At 43.5% G+C, this 20403-nt stretch overlaps 1 protein-coding gene across 6 annotated transcripts in view; it reads left to right on the top strand.

The window, feature by feature from the left end:
- SFMBT2 (Scm like with four mbt domains 2) overlaps positions 1–20403 on the top strand; it is a 100796-nt gene that overhangs the window by 19082 nt on the left and 61311 nt on the right. For 5 of the 6 annotated variants that reach the window (XR_011156139.1, XR_011156138.1, XM_069034490.1 and 2 more), the window contains one exon: positions 950–1190. Coding sequence is in view for 3 of the 6 variants with exons in the window: in XM_069034490.1 (XP_068890591.1) it covers positions 950–1190 (241 nt within the window). In the remaining 3 variants the exon portion in view is untranslated. Of the gene's footprint in view, positions 1–949; positions 1191–11934; positions 11963–20403 lie in introns of those variants that run through there. The other variant, XM_069034528.1, reaches the window with a different exon arrangement.

Raw genomic sequence — 20403 nt, 5'->3', positions numbered from 1 at the left:
AGTCAATCAGAGGCTTACCCACATTTAAATCCCTCTGGTTTCAGTAGCAGGTAAAGTTCAAACAAACCTGTAAGAAGCTGTCCTTAAACATCTAGGGAATAACAGGTTACATTTTGGATGGTTTTGTGAAGACAAGGCTGGCACCTGTCCATTGAACTGGCATCCACCTCTTCCTTATCAACAACAGCTAGAGGCATCCCACTGGTCCTTGGGACATAGGTTATGCTGCAGCAGGTCCTGGTGTTCATCAGCAGTGTCCCAAAAGAGGTGGACTGGCATTCCAGTGTCCTGAAGCAAGTTACAGGTGACCTGCCACTGCTGAGATAAATGGAAGTGACCCAGACAATTTACTTCTTTCAGTGACAGGTCATACCTCAATTACCAGGGTGCTGGGAGGGGGAATTGGCTGAGGCTTGAGCTGGTGAGGATGGGTGCAGTGGAAATCCTCTCCTTGGTCTGCCTGGTACAGCATTCAGCCCTTGATGCTTGTCAAGCCTCTAGAGGTGCTTCAGTGTTGTTATGTGACTAATTATTGTAGTTGGGCTTAATTCCTAGAGGTGCTTCATACCTGCCTTTTTACCTTGCATGTGTCCTGTGATTTGCCTGCTGGAGCTGTGCAGTGGGAAATGAAAGCTTGAGTTATGCTGACTGTGTCCCAGGCATTAGTGAGATTCAGGGAGTGAGGATGGGTGCCAGTCCTCTCCTGGATGTAGTACACCTGAAGGTACCACTCCTGCACTTTGGGACCTGTGGGACTTGGATGGTGGCATATGTGCTGGTGAAGCAGGAATGGAACTGCCCAGACAGATGGAGAAGGAGGTGGTTGGATTGAGACACAGTCAGCTCATGTCCTGTCCCAGGGCTGCTCTTTAAGGGCAGCATTTCCGGGCGGGGTGGGGTCTCCCTGCAAAGCAGAAAAGGTAACACCATGCCTTTCTCATTTTGCAAGGTTGAAATCAGCCTTCAAAGCAGTTTCCAGCCAGGGATGAAATTAGAAGTGGCCAGCAAGAGCAATCCAGACACGTATTGGGTGGCTACGATCATCACCACCTGTGGGCAGCTCCTGCTGCTCCGTTACTGTGGCTACGGAGACGACCGCAGGGCAGACTTCTGGTGTGATGTGATGACAGCAGACCTGCACCCCGTGGGCTGGTGCACGCAGAACAACAAGGTCCTGATGCCTCCAGATGGTGAGTTCTGCCTGGTTTGTGCTCTAGGGTCATGCTCTGCTATGGGGCTGTGGGTTCATCTCCGGATTTCTGGTTGGTCTGGGATGGGCACTCCAGGTCCTCAGCTGGTGTTGGGTGATGTGGGCAGGGTCATGTCCCCACAGGATTCAGTTTGCCAGTCAGCCTCCAGCAAAGGCATTTTTGCCCTAGCTGGTAACAACAGAAGGCACTTCCACAGGGAGCTGTCTTCTTGCTGCTGAACTGTAATGTTGTGATTTTCACTTCAGGGAGAAAACCGTCCTGTTCTGGTAGAAAGGAGGGGTGAAATTCAAGAGTGAGAACAAACTAAAATAAGCAAGATCAGTTTGGGTGTAACCGAAATCAGAAGCTGACTTTGCACTCAAAAGTGTTTTGCCCTGAAAGTTTAAAACCTTCCACCACCAGACTCCAGCAGCTTTTAATTCCAATGACAGATCCATGTGATTAAAGATAGCAGAATTTGGTCATTACTGGTTAGGACATGTCCTGACTGGCAGCTCTTAGGTGCACAAAAGCTGAATGGAAGCGTTGTAGGTTCCTGAGTGGCCCATGTGGAGCAGTTTGTTAATAATACAGTTTAATCCCCAGTGTATAAGAATATATTTATATATATATGTGTGTGTATATGTATATATATAGGCTGTGTACATCAACAGAGCAGCTGTGGTGTATCCTTGCTACTACATCGCTCCAAGCAGAGACATATTGTCAGTGTTGCTGCTAAGCATTCCTGCCATATACCCCATTTATTCTGGATTAAGGGAGGAAGAGATGAGTATTCAGCCTCCAGCTTGTGCATACATTTAAGAAAAGTCTCATTTAAGGGATCTGCTGCTGAAGTTACTCTTTCCCTTTCTGCTACGTGTGGCCATTGGAAACAGTGCATGTGCCAGCTGTGTGCCGTGTGGGATTTCTCCTGGAGTAAGTGTTCCCTGATTTCCCTCTGAAGTGAGCCGTGGACACAGTCTTTGAATCAAAGCTGACATTCCTGCCTTGCCTATGCCCAACTCTGAGCTAAACTTACGTTTTTGTTCTGGTCTGTGTATTTTGAATAAACACAAGATTGATTGCTTAAAAGAAAAAAAAAAAAGAAGTCTTGAAGATAAATATGGCTGAGAAATCTCTTGGCTTAGCACCAGTAAATCAAGCTGATGTGAGAGGGGGTGAGGTATTTTATTTTATTGGCCTCTTAAACTGCATTTTGTTATGTGGATTACAATCAGCATTACCAGAAAGGTGTACAGTGCTGCAGACTAAATCTCAAAATGTGAGGGTCAGGGGGGTAAGAGAATTTCCTGAATGTCATAATAGAAAATAAAAATTCCCTTATAACCAGAGGCAAGTGCTTTTCCTGGATCTGTTGGAATTTGCCCTTTGGGTCGTGGCTGCTCTGTGGGAATTGCTTTGCTTGAGTGACTGCAAGTGTGCAGTGTCCTACATCCCTTCTCCTCTGGTGGGTGATGTAACTGTACACCAGGGTCTTAAATTTGGGCAACTGCCCTGTTGGGTTTTTTTTTTTGTTCCCCCCCCCTCCCTCCCATTTTCAGTGAATAAACCTTGTTGAATATGTCATAGTATAATTCTCAGAAAGAATAAATTAAATGCATGATTTGTTATTTCAAAAGAGATTTAAGCATTTAAAAGCTTGGCTCGTATTTTGGAATGAGGCATCTAAAATGCCCAAGAGGATCTGAACCTTCAGGACTTACAGAATCATAGGATCTATACGTTGGTAAAAGAGAACCTGATCTTCTCTGTGAACTCTGAAGATTTTTTTAAACCTCTGGAGCATTGCACTGCACCTTATTTTGTTGTCAGACCTATGGGAGAAACAAAAACCAGCTTTAAATTGCATGGACCCATTTCTGAAGGGATCATTTCTGCACATCTTAATTACAAGGAGTGTATCTGTTGGCTAGAGCATGCAAACAGCATGTCCAGGGCTGGTTATCTGTCATTAGGCTGTGATTTTAATCAGGAGCTGAAGGCTTTGGTTAAAAAGCAGAGTTGCCAGAATGGGCTAGTTTAACAGCCAGAATGACAGCGCTGGGACAATGCTCTGTACGAGTCAGGTTGGACTGATCAGTGCTCCTCTCATAAATGTGATGCCAGACAAGAATGGCAGAGTGATGGGACAAAGAATTTCATTAGATGGGAGAGAGATGCAACAAAATGGGCCGGTTCAGTTCAACAGATCGATAGAACTTGGTTTAAAGTCCAGCACACACAGAGCTTTTAAGAGGCGGCTGCCAAATAATTGTTGTTTATGATCCAAATCGGAGGAAGCAGATTAATTTACTGACTGCTGCTCTGTTATTTATGGGGTGACGTGTGTGTTGCATCATGGTGCCTGTGGCCTGTGAGGAAAATGTCGAGTCGTGTTCTGTCCTCCCTTGACGTGTTGGTGCAGTCACTAGATAGGAATACCTGAGGTGGCAATAAAATGTCTTGGTTTATGGCAGGATGGTGTGAGTGCACGTGTGCCTGTGAGCTTCACCCTCCAACCCCCTCCTCCACAGGAAATCAAAGGAATAAAATTGTAGTTACTTCAAGCTTTGCCATTAATTATATTTTTCTCATTACAAATCGGTGTGTAATTTGAATTGCAAACTCAACTATCCTGGCAGAATAGATCTGTTTACCATTCAAAGCAAAATGAAAATTATTTAAATTAGTTAATATAGAACTCATTTGAATGAATTGGATGTTTATTCATGAACTAGCTGAGGCAAGTGTGAAGCTGTCCTTATGGTCTGTAGCTTTGGCACTGATCAGCTCTAATGTCACGTCCTGGGACAGAGATTTCTTCTTTATTGCATATTAACTGTGGTGTAAGCAGTGGGTAACTACTGCCTGATGTAGCTGAGTGCGAAATTTTCATCCTTCCTGACAGGGCCCTTCAGCAATTGTAATTCATATGAGGAAGAACAACCTGCTTCAGAGTCCGCTGGCAGTGTCAGGGCAGTGGTGGTGTGGGAGGCTTTGTTTCCTGCACTGTAAGGGTGGGATGTAAGGTAGATTTTCCATTGTTTAGTTAAAATTTCCCCATTATATCAGCCTGCATGGAAACAGGGACAGCAATTACCCCCTCTTTGTCTCAATCAAACACTGTCTTCCTCCTCAGCAAAGTGCAGTTGTTTGTCGACATCCTTGACCCCGTGGGATGTTTTACCCGTTGAGCATTAAAAATTTAAGCCTAACTAAACTTTCCTGACTAGTGAAAGGAGCAGAGGTGTCTCTCCTCTTTTAGCCTGTTCATTTCCATGTGCTGTTTTCCTCTGTTGATGACAGTTGAGTTCATGGACACATCCGCCATCGGGTGCAGGAGCGGCGTGGAGAACCTGACAAGTGTAGTAGCTAAATTATGCATCGTGAAAGAGCAGGGACATCCTGTGATTGACACTCGGGGGTTTTGGTACAGATTGCAGATTTACAGCTGAGCCAACAGAGCCCAGTCTCTCCTGGCACTGTTTTAATGCATCCTGGGATGAGCTGAAGACACCGGACGACAGGATTGTTGTGTACACTTGTAATTGCAGCAGTGGCTTTGCTTTAATGTTATTGACAGATGGAAATTCAAACAGGGCATTTCTGTGTGCAGATCTGTGAGCTGGAGTCTGCTTGCCGTGCAGACTGGGAGGCTGGAGATGGAAAGAAACACAGCAGGGAGAGAACCAGGTCTATACTTTGATTTTGCAGTGGACTGGTGCGGATGGGAAAACCTCTGAACGCTGGCTGTACCTGGGCTTGGTGACCAAGATGATCAATCACTCTGTGATTCTCTGTAGGAAAGCAGCTTTTACTTTCCTGTTGCATCAATACAAGGGGGATTAAAGTTCCGAAGTCTGATCCTGGGGTGAAATAACCTTCTCTTTCATGGTGTTGAGCTTTATAAAGTTGAACCAATCAAATATACCATTAAGAGGGGTAGACTTAAAGCATTTTGGCTGCCCAGGCTTTCTGTGAAGGCAAACACTGTTATTTGGTCACTATTTGAGACAGGTTTTCATGTGGCTCTCAGGTGAGATTAGCTCCTATCCCGGATCTGGGCCAAAGGAGGGAAATTTCACTGTGATTCCAAGTGCTGGGTCAGATTCTGGGCAGGATATGGTTGAAAAGGGAGCTGAAACTTGTGTCATGGCAAATTGAGTTGTCTTCAAGTGACAACTTACTGCTTTTTTTTGTTTGATTGGTTTTATATATTATCATCTGAGTTTATCACAGAGCAAAATCCTGCTCTTTGGGGTCACTGGTGTAAAGGAGGGGAGAAATGGATCTGGTTAGCTTTGTCAAAATTTACAGCATAATGACTCTGAATGGATTCTGAATGGCCAGAAGATGGTCTGCTGTGTTGCAGGTGTGGATTTGGTGTTCCCCCAAGGCACACAGAAGGCTTTTTTGAGGGTCAAAGCTCAGGGTGGTGGTGATGTGACCCATACCTTTGGCTTTCAGCATCTTGGAGCTCCCTTGAGGCTGCAAAGCTTGTCCATGGGCTTCATAAAAGAGGGACACAGAGATCAGAGATAATGTTTCTGACAATGGATGAGGGTGTTCAAAACTTCTCTTGCAGAAAATACAGTCACGGATATTTTTTTTTTAATGAAGGCAGCTTTTCCCTGGTAATCTCATCCCAGAGGAAGTAAAAATTAAACTGTGTGTGCCTTCAAGTCTGTAATTACAGTGCAGGTAGAGGGATCAGATGGGCAGGGTGGACTTCTCCTTTCGCCTTTTTACTGGTATGGAGAGCAGATCTGGCCCCAGTTTAGCTCTTTCACCTGAAATATTACTTCCTAAGAGCTCGAGGCTGGAGAAAATAAGTAGGCATTCACTGAGCTTACGCTGTTTTACATCAGCTAAGAACTGGGCCCTCGAGCCAAGTAAAATGAAACTCGGAAATCTTCTTTGGCAGGTTGCACTGTCAAAGACGGTGGATGTTTCTAAAGCAGTATCCAGGGCTGTTTTTTAAAATCTCTGCCCAATCTTTATCCTGTTATTCCATCAAATCCGAGCTTAGACTAACCTAATGTAAATAGATGGCAGGATTTCTTTATTTTAAATGCTGCAAATGACTCCTAGTACAGTGTTTTATGTGTGCTTTTCAAGTCGACTTTAGCAGACTATTAATTATGCAGGGGTGACGTTAGCATAAATAACTAGTCAGCAAATAAATGTCAATTAAATATTCTATTAGCATAGTAGGTAGCTTTATGCATTGGCATAGAACATTTAGCAGATTATACTTAACGAGCATATAAAAAAATAGCTTTTATTTTTTCTTAGCTCTCCTGATGACGGCAAAGGGGAGGAGAGGAGGTAAAAATGCTGGCTTTGGCTGAAATGCGCTGTGGTAGGAGTCAAGTCAGTTGACTCTGGTGTATCTTAGGAGTTTCCAGGAGCTGGAAATCACTGGAGCATGTCATGGCTTGGCATTTGCCCCCAGCCTCTTGTAGCCCCTTGCAGGCTTGCTCCTGAGGAAAACATGCTTTCATTACAGCACCCTCAGTAGTTTTTCCTTCCCTTCCTTGGCATGACTCAGATTCCTCAGTCTGGGATGTGAAAATTCAAGAGTTAGCCCATGGTTCATGTGGCATCAGGGTAATGTTGTCTTGATAGGAAAAATGGTCTTTTCACTATTGTGTGAAACGGCAAATCTTTTGCATGTGCTGCTGGCTTTAGTTACTTTCAAAAGACTTAATATTGCCAAGTGAGGCCCTTTTGGGGTAAACTGAGCATAACAGGCCCCCACGTGTCTTTTGGGAATGTAATTAATTGTTGAGCTACTGTGTAAATGTGGCACAGCCTGGCCAGTGGGTCAGGCTTTGCAAGAAGTTTGAGGCGTAGGCTTCATCAAATGCAGAGGGTTTTGATCATCTCCAGGTTTGCTGGGCTTGAGGTCAGCATTTTCTGTTTTGATTTTCCTTTTAATACTATTTTTCAGGTCTAGAGGCATAACTGCAGAGAACCTTGCAGGGATGAGATGCTCGCTGGTTTATTAGGTGGAGTGGGGAGTAAATGATTTATCCTGATGTTTCGGTTGTGAAACTCAGACAAAAAAAAACACTTCCTGAGTGAGAAACACGAGGTATGCACTGCTCTGGCTCTGGCTGGGACCCCTGTGAGTGATGGAGGAAATTGAGGGGAAAAAACAATGTTTGGTTAAACACAGGTCTTTTTGTTTAAAGGTTTTTGGGAGTGCTGTAGAGGTGGTGCTTAGGAGCACACCTACCACAAGATTCCCAGTCTTGGCTCTGCAGTGGCCCTGTGGCTCAGGTACGTGGCCTTTGGGCACTCTTGGCTCTCTGCTAAGGGGAAAGTTTCCCCTGAGGCCAACTCTCATCATCTAGGGTCACTCTTTGTGCTTCTCTTGAGTATCTGGTGGAAATGGCTTAGAAAAGTTCCTTTTTCCCCTTCACAAAACTGTAAATTCAAAGCCACTGCTTTGTATTCACCAGTATTTTCCTTTGGGAAAAAGTCAGCGTTTTTCCCCTCAAAAACATCAAGATAGCTGGTTTTGGGATTAAACATCCAAAAAACTGTCTTGAGTTGCTGCAGACTCAGCACCCCAGAAGCGGGTGCTGGTCCCTCCTTGCCCTTTTGCCTGGGTTAGACTTTGTCTGAGGAGGTTTTGGCCTCTCCTTGTGCATTCATCTTGAGATTCTTCTCCTTGATGCCCCATGAGATGTGCTTGTGCCTGGGGAACCCAGCCCTTGCTGGGGATCAGGCATTTGAAAAATTGAAACCGTGCAAGATTGTTTACTTTTCCAGTGAAAAAAAAGAAAGCCCAGAGCTTACACATGAAGTAGGCTCTGTTTATTAAAAGCAAGAAAAGAAACGCACTTTAATCAAAACCTAATTTTCCAGTAAGAAGCCGTTTCAGCAGAAACATGCCCTGCAATCCTAGTTTCCAGGGACAACTGCTTATGCTGTATTTATATTTATTTATGCTCACAAACAAATGGAGGAAGGGAAAGAGGAGCAGTCCAGACCAGACAGCCTGTGGTCCAGCAAGGCAGGGATGTGTGCAGTGCCTGTGGGCACCAAAACTGCTCAGGACCCTGCAGTGCACCTAAAGTGCCTCTTCAGCATCTGTGTTTGGGTGCTTTTTTAATCATAGAATCCAAGAATGGTTGGGTTTGAAGGGATCTTACTGATCATCTCATTCCACTCCCTGCCATGGGCAGGGACATCTTCCACAGAGCAGAGTATTTCTAAGGATAATTTGGAAAAATCAGATTGTGCCTACGCCTAGATTAGATATCAGTGCAAGTCCTTAGAGGGTTGACAGTTTCACTGATGCAGTTGTTCCCTAATGCAAATCCTGGATTTTTTCAGATTTATGGGTGGAAAATACTTTTCACCTATAACTACAGCCTGTCCTTGTTCCTGTACTGGACTGAGCCATGTAGTCAGCAAACCTTGTAAAAGAATATTATTTAGTTTTACAGCTAACACTGGGGATAATGCAGCCCTGTTTACTCTAGTGTGTTATTAACCCAGCTCGGAGCATGGGTTTAATCTGGAGGTTGGCTGGCAGCCAAGGAAGGGTTCAAGAAGTGGTTCTCCAATGGATGAGGTTTGAGAGCCAATGATTCAGACACGGCCCTACTGAAATGAATCCGCTCTCTGCCTGCTTTTCCCTCGCTTGGGTGGACTCCCTGTCCTGACTTTTATCTCCACATGCTGCTGCCTTCCTCCACAAATGAGGGATGTTGCCATTCCCACAGCAGCTGGATGGTTTGTAGCATCATAAAGGGTCCCTTTTGGGCGGTGCAGGAAAGGCTGAACGATGAATCCTGTTATGATTAAAGAAGCAGCACCTTGTGTACAAGCAACAGCAGAGCTGAGGATCAGGGATATTGCAATGAAAACTGAAAGCCTAATCCTTTTATAAACAGTGTGGAGGGGGGGAGAGAAAAGCAGTGATTTTTGGGGACTTTGACAAGTTATAAATATATCCTGAGTGAAACCAATAGTGTGGAGCTTTATGAAAGATTTAATGAATGAATATTTCATGCCCACATGGTGCTTCTTCTGTAACGTGTGCTGTTGGTAAAAAGCAATAAACAAAGAACCTCCTTCAGGGTTTGTTTGGGCTTTTAAATTAAACTAATTTAATCAACTTTTTCAGTCAAGCTTGATATTAGTTCATTTCTGTACACAGCACTGTACTTGGTTCTGTTTGTTTTCTCCTGATACCTGTTCCGCTGTTTGGAAGATGCTTGAATATCAGAGAATGATTCATTTCATCCTGCCCATATGGTGCATCTGGGTTTTCAAGGCAGAGAGCACAGTCCTGACTTTTGCCTTTTCCTAAAGCCTGAGGAGCCATCCATCCTATAGCATCACAGCTGGGGGTGTTACAGGACTCCAGCTGAGGTCGTTATCCAGCAGGAAAATCACTTGAGCGTGTTGGTCATTTCTGATTGTAAGCAAGAAGAATTTTTCTGGGTTTTGGAAGCCTTCAGCACTCAGTTTGCTGCTGCTTGAAGGACTAGAACTGGCCCAAACTGCTCTGGAGTCTGGCCCCATATGGCCAGCGAGGCTTGGACACTTCTGCACTGGATGTCAGAGGTTTATGCAGGGAGATTGAAATTCTCCTCAAGCTCAGGCTCCTGGCAAGGTTGGGGCTGGGGTGTGCTAGTGAAGTTTCTTTATGCTTGGCTGTTATGACAAACGGCCAGGAGGAAATCAGGGTATGTGTTAGCTCTGTGTTCCATGTCTTTTGCAATAATTTCCAAAAAAACCTTGGAGACCTGATTCTTCCTTGGGAACAGCAGGACTGAAGCCAGTTGATGTTTTCACGGCTGGACCAGCAAGTGAAAAGCCAATGAGACACAGTAGGGAGATAAAAGCAAGGGTGATTGGAGGGGTAGAATTAACTTTGGGGAGGCTTCAGCATGAGCTGTGGACTCTCTCAACCCCACACCTTGCATGGAATGGGGCATTTCTTAGCTACTTTTGCCATGAGGAGGAGCAAAAGCGGGGGGGGGGGGTGGTTTGTTGTTGTGGCTTTTTTGTGGTTTGTGTTTTTGGTTGGGTTTTTTTTTCCCTTGTGGAACCAGTTGATTTTGTAGTGGGCAACTTTGGGAACTGAAATTCATCCCTCTTGGCTGAATGCAGTATGGTCCCATGAGGTCTCTGCTACATATAAGCAGGGCTTTGTATTGGAAGAGGGGTTGTATTAGAAACAGAGCAAGTTTTGCTTGTCCAAACCCACACAGATCTCAGTTTCATTTATTTTTGTAGCATTATGAGGCAATGTGTGAGATTCCCTCTATAGATCAAAGCTCAATCCCATTGCACAGCAAAAGGGTTAAACTTCAGCAAAGACTGATGCAGCAAAACTCCTTGCAGATGATGCTGAGCTGCAGCAGTTGACTTACCCAGCCCAAAACGTTGGCAGAACCAATTTCTGTGTCAGCTCCTGACCTCCTGCAAGGAAAGCTCATTTCAGTGGCACTCAGGCTCTGTTCAGGATGCTTGGAGCACTTGAGGTGAGCAGTTGAGCCCCCATGGCTTTGCCTTCTGTTGCTCATGATTCTGGTCACAGTCTGCAGGGTAACTCTGCAGCCTCCACCGTGACCAAACCATTGGTTTTGGGCCTGATGTTTAGTGCAGGTTGTGCTGGAGGAACAGAGATGGGGAGGAAAGGAGTAATTGCAGCGTGAGGTAGAGACTGTGAATGAGAAGCTGCATTTCCAAGGAAATACTGCAGGAAAAGGCTGTGAGCAGACACCAGACTTTTCTGTGAGTAGAGATTCAGGTTCCTGAGATTTCCTCCTTCTGTAGCAGCAAGTGGAGCAGGGTGGATTTTTGGACCTTTGAGACCATTTCAGAAAAAATCTCCCATCGACAGTTGTTGCAAAAAACTTCTTGCATCCACTGAATCAAACAGCAAAATTCTCCTCCCAAGACACTGAAGTGCCAAGATGGAAATTATTTCATAATCAGCCTCAGTGAGGCTCCTAAAAAAAGAGTAAGTTTTAGAACCCTGTTGCTCTGTGTTGAGCCAGTGTTTGACATCATCCAACCCCTTGGTTCAGACTATGTGAATATGAAACAAAATGCAGAAAAGTAGAGAATCTGTTCAGTACTGAAGAATTACAGCCCTGTTTGTAGGCTTGGTGTGTTGTCATTGAGGAGACTCCAGTGTCATTATTCATTATTCAAGCAAACATCACTGACCTGTGCACCTTGCTTGTGACTCTGGAGGTCTCCACACCCTGAATATCCAGCAGTGAATATGCATAGTTGTTCTTCCACACTCACATCATGTCCTTGGACATGTGCTCTGAAGCTGTGGAGATAAAAAGCCCAGAAACCAGAGAAAAATGGGAGGATTGACCCTGAAAGCATAACAGTGGGTGCAGACCACTCATTTTTTGTAATTGTCAATTTAATTACTGTCTGGCTGAATGCATTTTTAATAAAATACTCTTTAAAAATTATTAGTTTGAGAGATTTTTAAATAGTCATTTCTGATAATTGCATTTAATTTCCCTTCCCTAGTCTCCTGTAATTTTCCCCAGAGGAGTTTTGGAATGGAAATGCCACCTCAGCTGTAAGACTAGACTTAGGTAGTTAATGATACAATAGGTAAAACATGGTCAGATTTAATTAATCTCTATTGGAGACATCTGTGGAGACTTAAAAAAAAACCCTATAGCCTTCATATTCTGAGTTAGAAACACTTTTGGGTGTTTATATCTGAGAAGCAGGTGATTTTTTGGTGCGTTGGATAGGAACTGGGAAGGGTGAGTAGCACAGGGGATTTGATCCAGAGCATGCCAAAGTTGAAGTACACTTTTCTACGGTGGACCTTTTTTGGTCAGTTTGAAGATTAAATTACGTCTTTTAGTCCTGAGCTGAGGGAGGATTTTCTGAGCTCTTTTGAGCCAAGGACAAACCCAATGTGACCAGTGCCACGTCTTCAGCAGAGCTTTCCTTCAGGTGCACCAGGGGCACCTCGGATTTGTGAGGAACAGGCATGGAGTGAATTTGGGAAGCTTCTAGTGGCAGATGCAAGTGCCAGCATGATCCCGAGCCAGCTGTGACTTGCACTTGATTTTTCCTTCATTATGCATGATAATGTGGGCTCCCAGTCACCGTGGAAGGGGCTGGATTCCCGAAGCAGACCATATGCTCCTGGAGCCCATGGAGGTGGCTCGTAACACAGTGCGGAGGTTTAAGGGATGCTCTTAGAAAGCATTTCCCTGATGACACTTAAAAATCAGTTCTTCTCACCCAGATACCAAATTCTGGGTCAATTCTGGCCCTTCTGCATTTTGCTGTGAATTCCCAAATAATCTGTTTCTATGTCTGTGTGTGTGTGTGCTCTCGCTTCCATTTGATTTCGGTCGCAGAAGGAAAAAGGAAACCAGACCCACAGACGAGCTTAAGGACATGCTGAAAGCCATCCTGATTGATGGTTTATTTTGTATTGTGAGGCAGAGCATCCACCTCCTGTGTTTATAGCTAAAAAAAGCTTTTTTCCCCACGCTGTCACTTGGGAATGAAGAAATGAGGGGAAAGTCAGCGTTTTTAGGTGTAAAAATATAGCTACTTCCTAAAGTGCTGGAGTTGATGTAGAAGATTAATTATATCCAGGGAAAACCTTGCCAGATTCAGGAAACCATCCTGCTATGTGTTGTACCAGTTTTACTGAAGAGGCTCTGCCATGATGAGTACAGAACCGAAAGAAGGGGAAATCCTGCAATTCTCGTGTGCCAAACAACTCGGGGAAAGTCACTGAGGAGTCCCTGGCCATGTGAAGCATCTACACCCTGAATATTTTGACTGCTGAAATGACCTCTTCCATAGAGTCCTGCTTTGCTTTGAGCAATTCTGCTGTTGCCCTTGGCCTTTTCAGCCTGGATATCAGCAGGTGGATCTGTTGGGAAGGCCTCTTCCTGTACACCATCTAAATTTATTTAGAAAGAAAGAAGCCAAAAAAACCTTGAAGCATTATATGATGAAGATGAGATTAAGGGCTCACAAACCAGTTTGATGAACCATGGCTCTGCACTAATATCTGATTTAGCAGTGAAGGCATTTGGGTTCACTGGAGCATCATCATCGCCTGTCAAAATATCCTTGGGTGATGGCGAAGCTAAAGTTTTATAATTCAAAGGAAGTTTAGAGCACTGTGGAAAAGCTGCTCCTGTTTCAGGTCCTGTAGCACATTGTTATTCTCATTTCAGATGTTGCCTTGCATAATGTTCCACGTTGATCTCAGATTGAGATTTAAACTCTTCAAAGTTCGGGGGATGTTTTTGATCCTGGGATTTATAGTTCAAGCCCCTTTTCTGTTTCCAAGTGGAGAAAACACATGTTTAGCAAGCACAAAATGAGCCTTGATGGAGTATTTCTTTGATGGTGTTGCGATGATGATTATGAATTTACATTTTGTGCATAGGATGTTAAGCACCTCATGGGGCCTGGCTGTGCTTCGACTGTACCATTAATTTCGGGAAGGATGCATGATGAATGTTCATCAGGCCCTCTAGGTTCTGATTTGTGGTGCTCACATCACACAGCCGAGAGGCTCCGGAGTGATTAAACGGGATTCAGTCATTAAGAGCTGGCAATACAAATGTGATTAATTGCAGAATGCACTGTATATTGTGAAATGAGTTGGATGATTTTTTTTTTTTTTTTGAAAACATATGTTTCTGCTTCATGGGGTGTCAGAAGTTGGAGTTGTGGTGAATGAGGCTTGTTTGCTATTTCCATGATAACTTGGGAGTGTGCTGGGTCATGGGAGTGGTTAGATTTCCACTATTGTCTCAACATCTGGGTGTGAGCAGTGAGATTTGTTGAGAATCATGGCCAAATCCTTAAATTAGGCCTTACAAGTCCAGCTTTGCTGTTTGTACCTCACTAACTCAAGCACAGTGGCACCAGCCTCCCCCAGAGTTTTCAGAGTTTTCCTGAAAAGGAAAACAGAGTTTTCCATCAAAGAATCCCTTTTCCTCTTGCCTCTGAGATGCATTTTTGTGTTGGGGGTCTCAGGCTGAAACTGGTAATGGCTTGCTTTTTTCTTTAAAATCACTTATTGTAGGAAAAAAAGTTGGAAAACATTTGGAACACGCTGCCCAGAGAAGCTGTGGCTGCCTCATCCCTGGAAATGTTCAGGTCTAGGGTGGGATGGAGCTTTGAGCCACCTTGTCTAGTGGAAGGTGTCCCTGCCCACAAGAGGGGGTTGGAACAAGAAGTCCAAACCTTTCTATGATTCCAAAAAGACTCCCCCAATTTTAAGCCTTAACCAAAGCTTCAGTCCTTTTTTTTTTTAATTGGTGTTTCTTCTGTTGTGTATTAAACAATATACTCAACTTGTAAGCATCATCACCATTCATTCTCCTTTCTGTAGAGTACAGAAAATGAAAAAAATAGTCCAAACCCAAAATCAGAATGGATTTCTTGGACATCACATCCCTTTATTTGTCTTCTATGTTTTGATGCTTTTATTTGTAGTGGGTATTTGCTGTAGTCTGTTGGCACTAGGAGGGAAAAAACCCCATAATTGTGCAGTTGAACTGGTTTATGCAATGTAAGAACATTGTGCTGCTGTAAATTTGTTGGGTTTTACGGAGCTGTCTCCGAAGAATATCCTTCAGAAAGCGACCACGGGGTTTGGGAGTGAGAAAAGGCACTTAGCATGGGGGATAATTGGATGGAGTTTGGAGGTGTGAGGTCAGAGCCCTGGGCAGGATATTTATTCTGCAGCGACGTCCCCGGACAGAATGGCCCATAAATTTTAGGTGTTGTTATGCCACAAAGTCTGTCTGGGGCTGGTCTGTGAGATCTCAAAGACACAGGGCATGGAGCTGCCTCTTCTGTCCATTGCCAAGGCAAGCCAAGGGGAGGCTGTTTGGTGTTCAGGAAAGCTCCAGATTTTCTTTCTTCCACTTTGTGCCATCAGTGACACCTGGGGCAGTGCAATTTCATGTGAAAGACCCCAATTCATACCCGCTGTTGGCATGGGCCAGTGTGTGCCTGGTGCTGCCCAGAAATACTCAGGTCTGAACCAAGCTGGTGGCTGGCTTGCAATAGTTCTGGCTGTGGTTAGGAGTTCTGACTTGGATGGGGATTTATCTAGGAATTTAGCATTTTGCTTTGTAGACATATTTTTTTTCCTCTTTCTGCATTTCTGGTTTGGAACTAGTACACAAGGAGCTGTGGATGGCTACAGGAAGGCTTTACCAGGGTGGTGCTGGGCAAGCAGCACAGATACCCACCCCCACGGCTTTCAAAACTTTTAAATGGGGATTTTACAATCTTTGTTAAATTTGTCTGTGCATTTCTGTCTACCTACAGCAGCAAATCTCTTTGCCTCCAAAGGTGACTAAATATTCTCTTGGTTTTCACGCAGAGAGACTACAATTTGGAAGGAAATAACTGTGCAAATGCCTGCTAAGTGAAGTTTTGTGCAGAGAGCCTGGTGTATGTACTTGTGTCTCATATGGGTGAATTCATAACCTTCTCACGCAGTCACACCCTGAGCTCTGTGGTCTGGTTTTGCTTGTGAGCACTTTGGTTAAGATGCTGATTTTCCCTGGATAACAGCGCTCTTGCAATTTTATTGTTACTACTTTTTTATGTCTATGGATAAAAATCGATGTAGAAATTACAATCACAATACCAGGTCCCCCCTCTTTCCCCGGATTTGAACTGCTGATTTGACAGGGCCTTCATTAGGACTCCTGGGTCTGGAGATTGGGAGCTCTCAGTGCACATGATCCATCTCTTCTGAGCCCTGGGCACGGTGCTTAATGCACACGGACGGAAAAAATAATCAGGAAATGTGCATGGAGGCTTGGGGTTAAGTGCCAGGAGCTGCAGAGTTTGGATGCTCATTTTCACAGTGAGCCATCACCCTAATGGACATTGATACTAATGATGGGGGAACCCCTATGGTTATGTGGTGTGTGCAGAGCTTTCAAAACCCAGGCGTTGCCTGGCTCTCAGAAATGCCTTTCAGGAACCCTGTGTACACATCCAAGATCATTTAAAGTCAGCTAATCCTGATTTGTTTCTAAGACTGTTGTTGACAACAGTGAAATTCAGTTACCTTGTACCTAGAATTGAATTGGGCAGAGAGCAGTGCTATTGCTGTGTTTAAGGAGTGTGCAGTTTCTGTTTAGGTAAGAAATTTTGGAGGAGCACAAACCACTCGCTCTGGGTGAAACACTCTGACTTTGTAGTTATGCCTCAGGTTTCTTCCTAATTTATCACAGAGGTAACTGAGACTAAAATCAGCCCATTTTTGCCACGCTGGATTGTGTAGCAAAATCAGAATAATCAGCCTTCATTCGTGCCTGCAGATACAAGACAGCAGATAAGTGACCCACTGAAAAGTGGTCACGTCAGGAAGATATTTTTGCATTCCCTTCCCAGTTCATGGTGGTGTTAATGAGGGTAGGTTTTGGTACCTAATTGAGGTGACAACGTTGCAGAATCGTGTTCCAGGTGAAATCAGTGTAAAAACATCTTAAAAATAGATAAATAATTGCAGAATCATTTGGGTTGGAAAAGACCTCCAAGATCATTGAGCCCAACCATTAACCAAGGCTATAAATATGTGGCAAAGGCTCTAAACAGCCGAATGCTTCATCCTTGAATTCCACCCTGTTGAGGCTGGATGGCCACGTGTGACTTCTTGTTATGCTGAGGGACCAGCTGAATGAATTGGTTGCATCCCTGTGAAGTGAAGGATGGGAAGAGATTAATTCTCCTCTCTTGCCATGTCCTACCTGTATCTCTCTCCCCTCTTCCCCCATTCCCATATCCCAAGGGAGAGCAGTGTTGTGCCTGAGTGATTCCAGGCTGGGTGGTGCTGATCACACTTGAGTGAAGTCCTGAAGCAAAGGGAGGTGACAAGTGCAAGTGGAGCTGATAAATTTGCTGTTATTTGTTATCTGTGTAATCTGATTGCAATTGATAAGTAACACCACCAAGACAGAGCAGAGTCACTTCCCATTATCAGCACCCCTCTCCTTTTTATCCTTTTTTTTTAGAATTTAAATAACTTCAGTGCAAGCCATGTATTGACTTTGACTGAAGGGAGGTAATTAATCACAGTACTTATGAGGATCATTTATTGCTGGATGGGTACCTGATGCTGTTGTGTTCAGGGAGTCAGGGCAGGCTGATCTGGGTTTGTGGTCACTGTGCTGTTGGGATCTATGAGGCAAATTTCTCTTCTGATCTTGGGCAGTTTGACTTGGAAGCAGAAAGCCACAGCAGTGGGATCTCAGAACAGTGTGTCTGTATATCTGTAATGTTGTGTTTGGGGTGAAGACAGCTGATCCTACTGCATGGGAGTGCCTCAGTATTTGGTGGTGACCCTTCTGCCAGGCAAAAGTGTATTGTTCAGCTTCCTGAGCTGCAGTGAGTTAATGGAGGGGATTTTTACAAAATTTTGCATAATTAAAAAAAATACACCTCACTCTAATAGCAACCACCCACCCTGTCTGCACACACTGATGGCTTTCTCCCACAGCATCCACCTCTTCCGCCCATAGTTCCTGCAGCTGGGTTGGAGTTTGTAGCCAGTGCAAACTTCAAGAAATGAAAAAGCAGCTCCCAAACCACCCACTACTCTCCTTTTTGTTAAAAGGATAGCAGTTAATTAAGGACTACAGAAACCTGAGGGGAGCAGTGTGCACGTCTGTGAAGGGCTCAAAGGATGTTAGGAAGCGAAGTGTCCTGTGGACAGTGAGGCAGCTTTCTGCACATGAACTTGCTTATTTTGACCTAAAGAATATAAGTAGATCATTTCTGGAAACCCTGAATGGCAGCAGGAAGGATAAAAGTAGCATTGTACTGAAATTCAGTGCAGTTAAATAGAAAAAACTGTAAGGGAAGTTGTTCAGGTGAGAACCTAAAGTGTGTGTTCATGCCTTTCTCTGGTTGTTTTTTTTTTTCCCTCTACTTTTTTAATCGAGTGCTTTTTCATGCAGAGTTGGGCATGCAAGGATTAAGGTCTGTGTGTTGGCCCTTTCTTGGGTCAAGACCATAGAAACTGCAGCATAATCTTATCTTAGAAATTATTTCAGGATGGTTTAGGTAGCCTGAAAAAACAGAGGGCACCAAATCTCTTGAAGACAATTAAAAAAGCATGCAGAATATTCTTACTAAATTAAGTAGCTCATGTAGGCCAAATATTAATTTGAAGATTGCATTTATCCAGTTTTATTTTTTTAAAGGTGAGATAATTAAGAGCTGTAAGAGCAAGTAGATCAATCAACAGCTTAAAGGAGCATCTACTAAGGGAATACAAGAGCTACACATTGTCCTACAGACATCACACTTCCTTCCAGCATCTGTTCATTAGCCTGTTGTAAATTCACATGGATGGGGCCACAGAGTACTGCTGGTCCAGAAGTGTCTTTTAAGCACCTGTATTCTTTGATGGACAGTTGCTTATGACTTCTGGTTTCCATGAAAATCCTCTCTGTATAATATTTTCCTTGAACACTTTATTTAAGGCAGGTATATAGAAGGCAGTGCCTGAGCTCTGAAGTTGGGGCCTCATGATATTTGTGGCTGCACCACAAGAAGATCAGATCAACAGTTCTTGATGCACTTTCTTTTCTTTTCTGGACTGCATTTGCATTGTTTTGTGATCCAGTTCAAACCACAGAACTCTGCTGCTGTGATAACAGAAGACTGTTTGAAGTTTTAAGTAAGAAGTTTGTTTGAAGACGTCTTTAGCCCCATTTGGCTTTTTTTCAGGGAGCCTACAAAACAGTTCAAAGCAAATAGTAATTTTTATTAAAAAATGCTATTAAAGCACTAAGTAGATTTTTCTAAAATGTAGTTTTTTTATTTATTTTATTTTGGAAATACTTAATGGAGGATCTGGTTTTTTGGGGTATGCAGTGAAGTGTGTTCCCAGCCCTGAAGGTCTTGGGGAGGGTTCAGAAACAGCCTGAGCCTTTTGCTTAGGGACAGCACTCAACCCCCATCCTGTTTTCACATCCAGTCTGGTTCACAAGGATGTAAATAGTTCAGCAAGACGAATGAAAATGTGGGGATTCAACCGTTTCCTGTCAAAATGCTGTTTTATCAAAATGGAAATATTTTGTGAGAACATGTCAGTTTTGACAAATTGTTTTGATGGGTGAAGTCTAAACAAATTGTTTTAGCATTCTATGTTATTTTGATATAAAGACATCTCATTTCGACTCCCATCATTTAGACCTTTATAACATAGTTACAACATTTATATGTTAATATTTTCGTAACTTATAAATATTGCATCAAATGTGTGACAACTTTAAAATTAAAAGAAAATGTCAATATTGTAAGCTTTCTATAGTTTTGCAATATGCTGTTTAGCTTTTAAAAAACTGTATATCTTATCACAGAGTCACAGAATGGTTTGGGTTGGAAGGGACCTTAGAGATCATTTTTTTCCACCTCCCTTCCATGAGCAGGGACACTTTCCACTAGACCAGGTTTCTCCAACCCCTGTCCAGCCTTAGTTTTCCTGAATGGGTGACATGTAGCAGATCCCCACTATAATGTCACCTGCCCTTGCTGGATGGAGTGGCTGGAATTCCTTTGTGCTGCCCTTCAGGTGTCTCCTGCTGATCTGTGATCCTTCTCCAGGCTCTGGGCATCTCTTGCTGGCACCAGCAGCTTTAGTTCAGTGGATCTTAAATGTATTTCTAATACACCTATATATAAATTTTTGAGCATCCTGAATTATTTGTTTAGAAAATGAATTTTTTAATGAGATCTCGGTATTTTAGTTTATTTCACAGTGGAGTGAGAAGTATTGCCTGGGTCCTGCCCAGCTATAATTCATCTTGTTAACTATTTTTGTTCATTCCAGTCCTAGGAAAGAGTTAAATTTTTAATGATAAAAATAGTTTCCACACTGAGAGTGTTGTCACTTAGCAGATTAATCTGAAAGATCTTAAACCATTTTATAAAGCTGTTTAAAATGCTGTTCTTCACGTATGAGAAAATTAAAACTCTGCTGTTTAGAGGTTGATGGGTTCCAGTGGGGATTCTCCTGTAGAGGTGTCGACAGGTTGCTGGTGATCCTGGGTTATTAAAAAAAAAAGAAACCCAACATGAAGAGTGTTTTGTTGGGTTTTTGTTGGTTTTTTTTAAAGTATAGGCAAAAATGAGCATAACTTGATATTACTGCTTGTTGGGCACGTGTATCCACGGGACACACTGA

Source organism: Aphelocoma coerulescens, chromosome 1A (assembly GCF_041296385.1).
Source record: "Aphelocoma coerulescens isolate FSJ_1873_10779 chromosome 1A, UR_Acoe_1.0, whole genome shotgun sequence".
Lineage (NCBI taxonomy): Eukaryota > Metazoa > Chordata > Aves > Passeriformes > Corvidae > Aphelocoma > Aphelocoma coerulescens.
The sequence above is the reverse complement of the archived record's forward strand: the minus strand, read 5'-3'. Positions and strand labels throughout refer to the sequence as shown.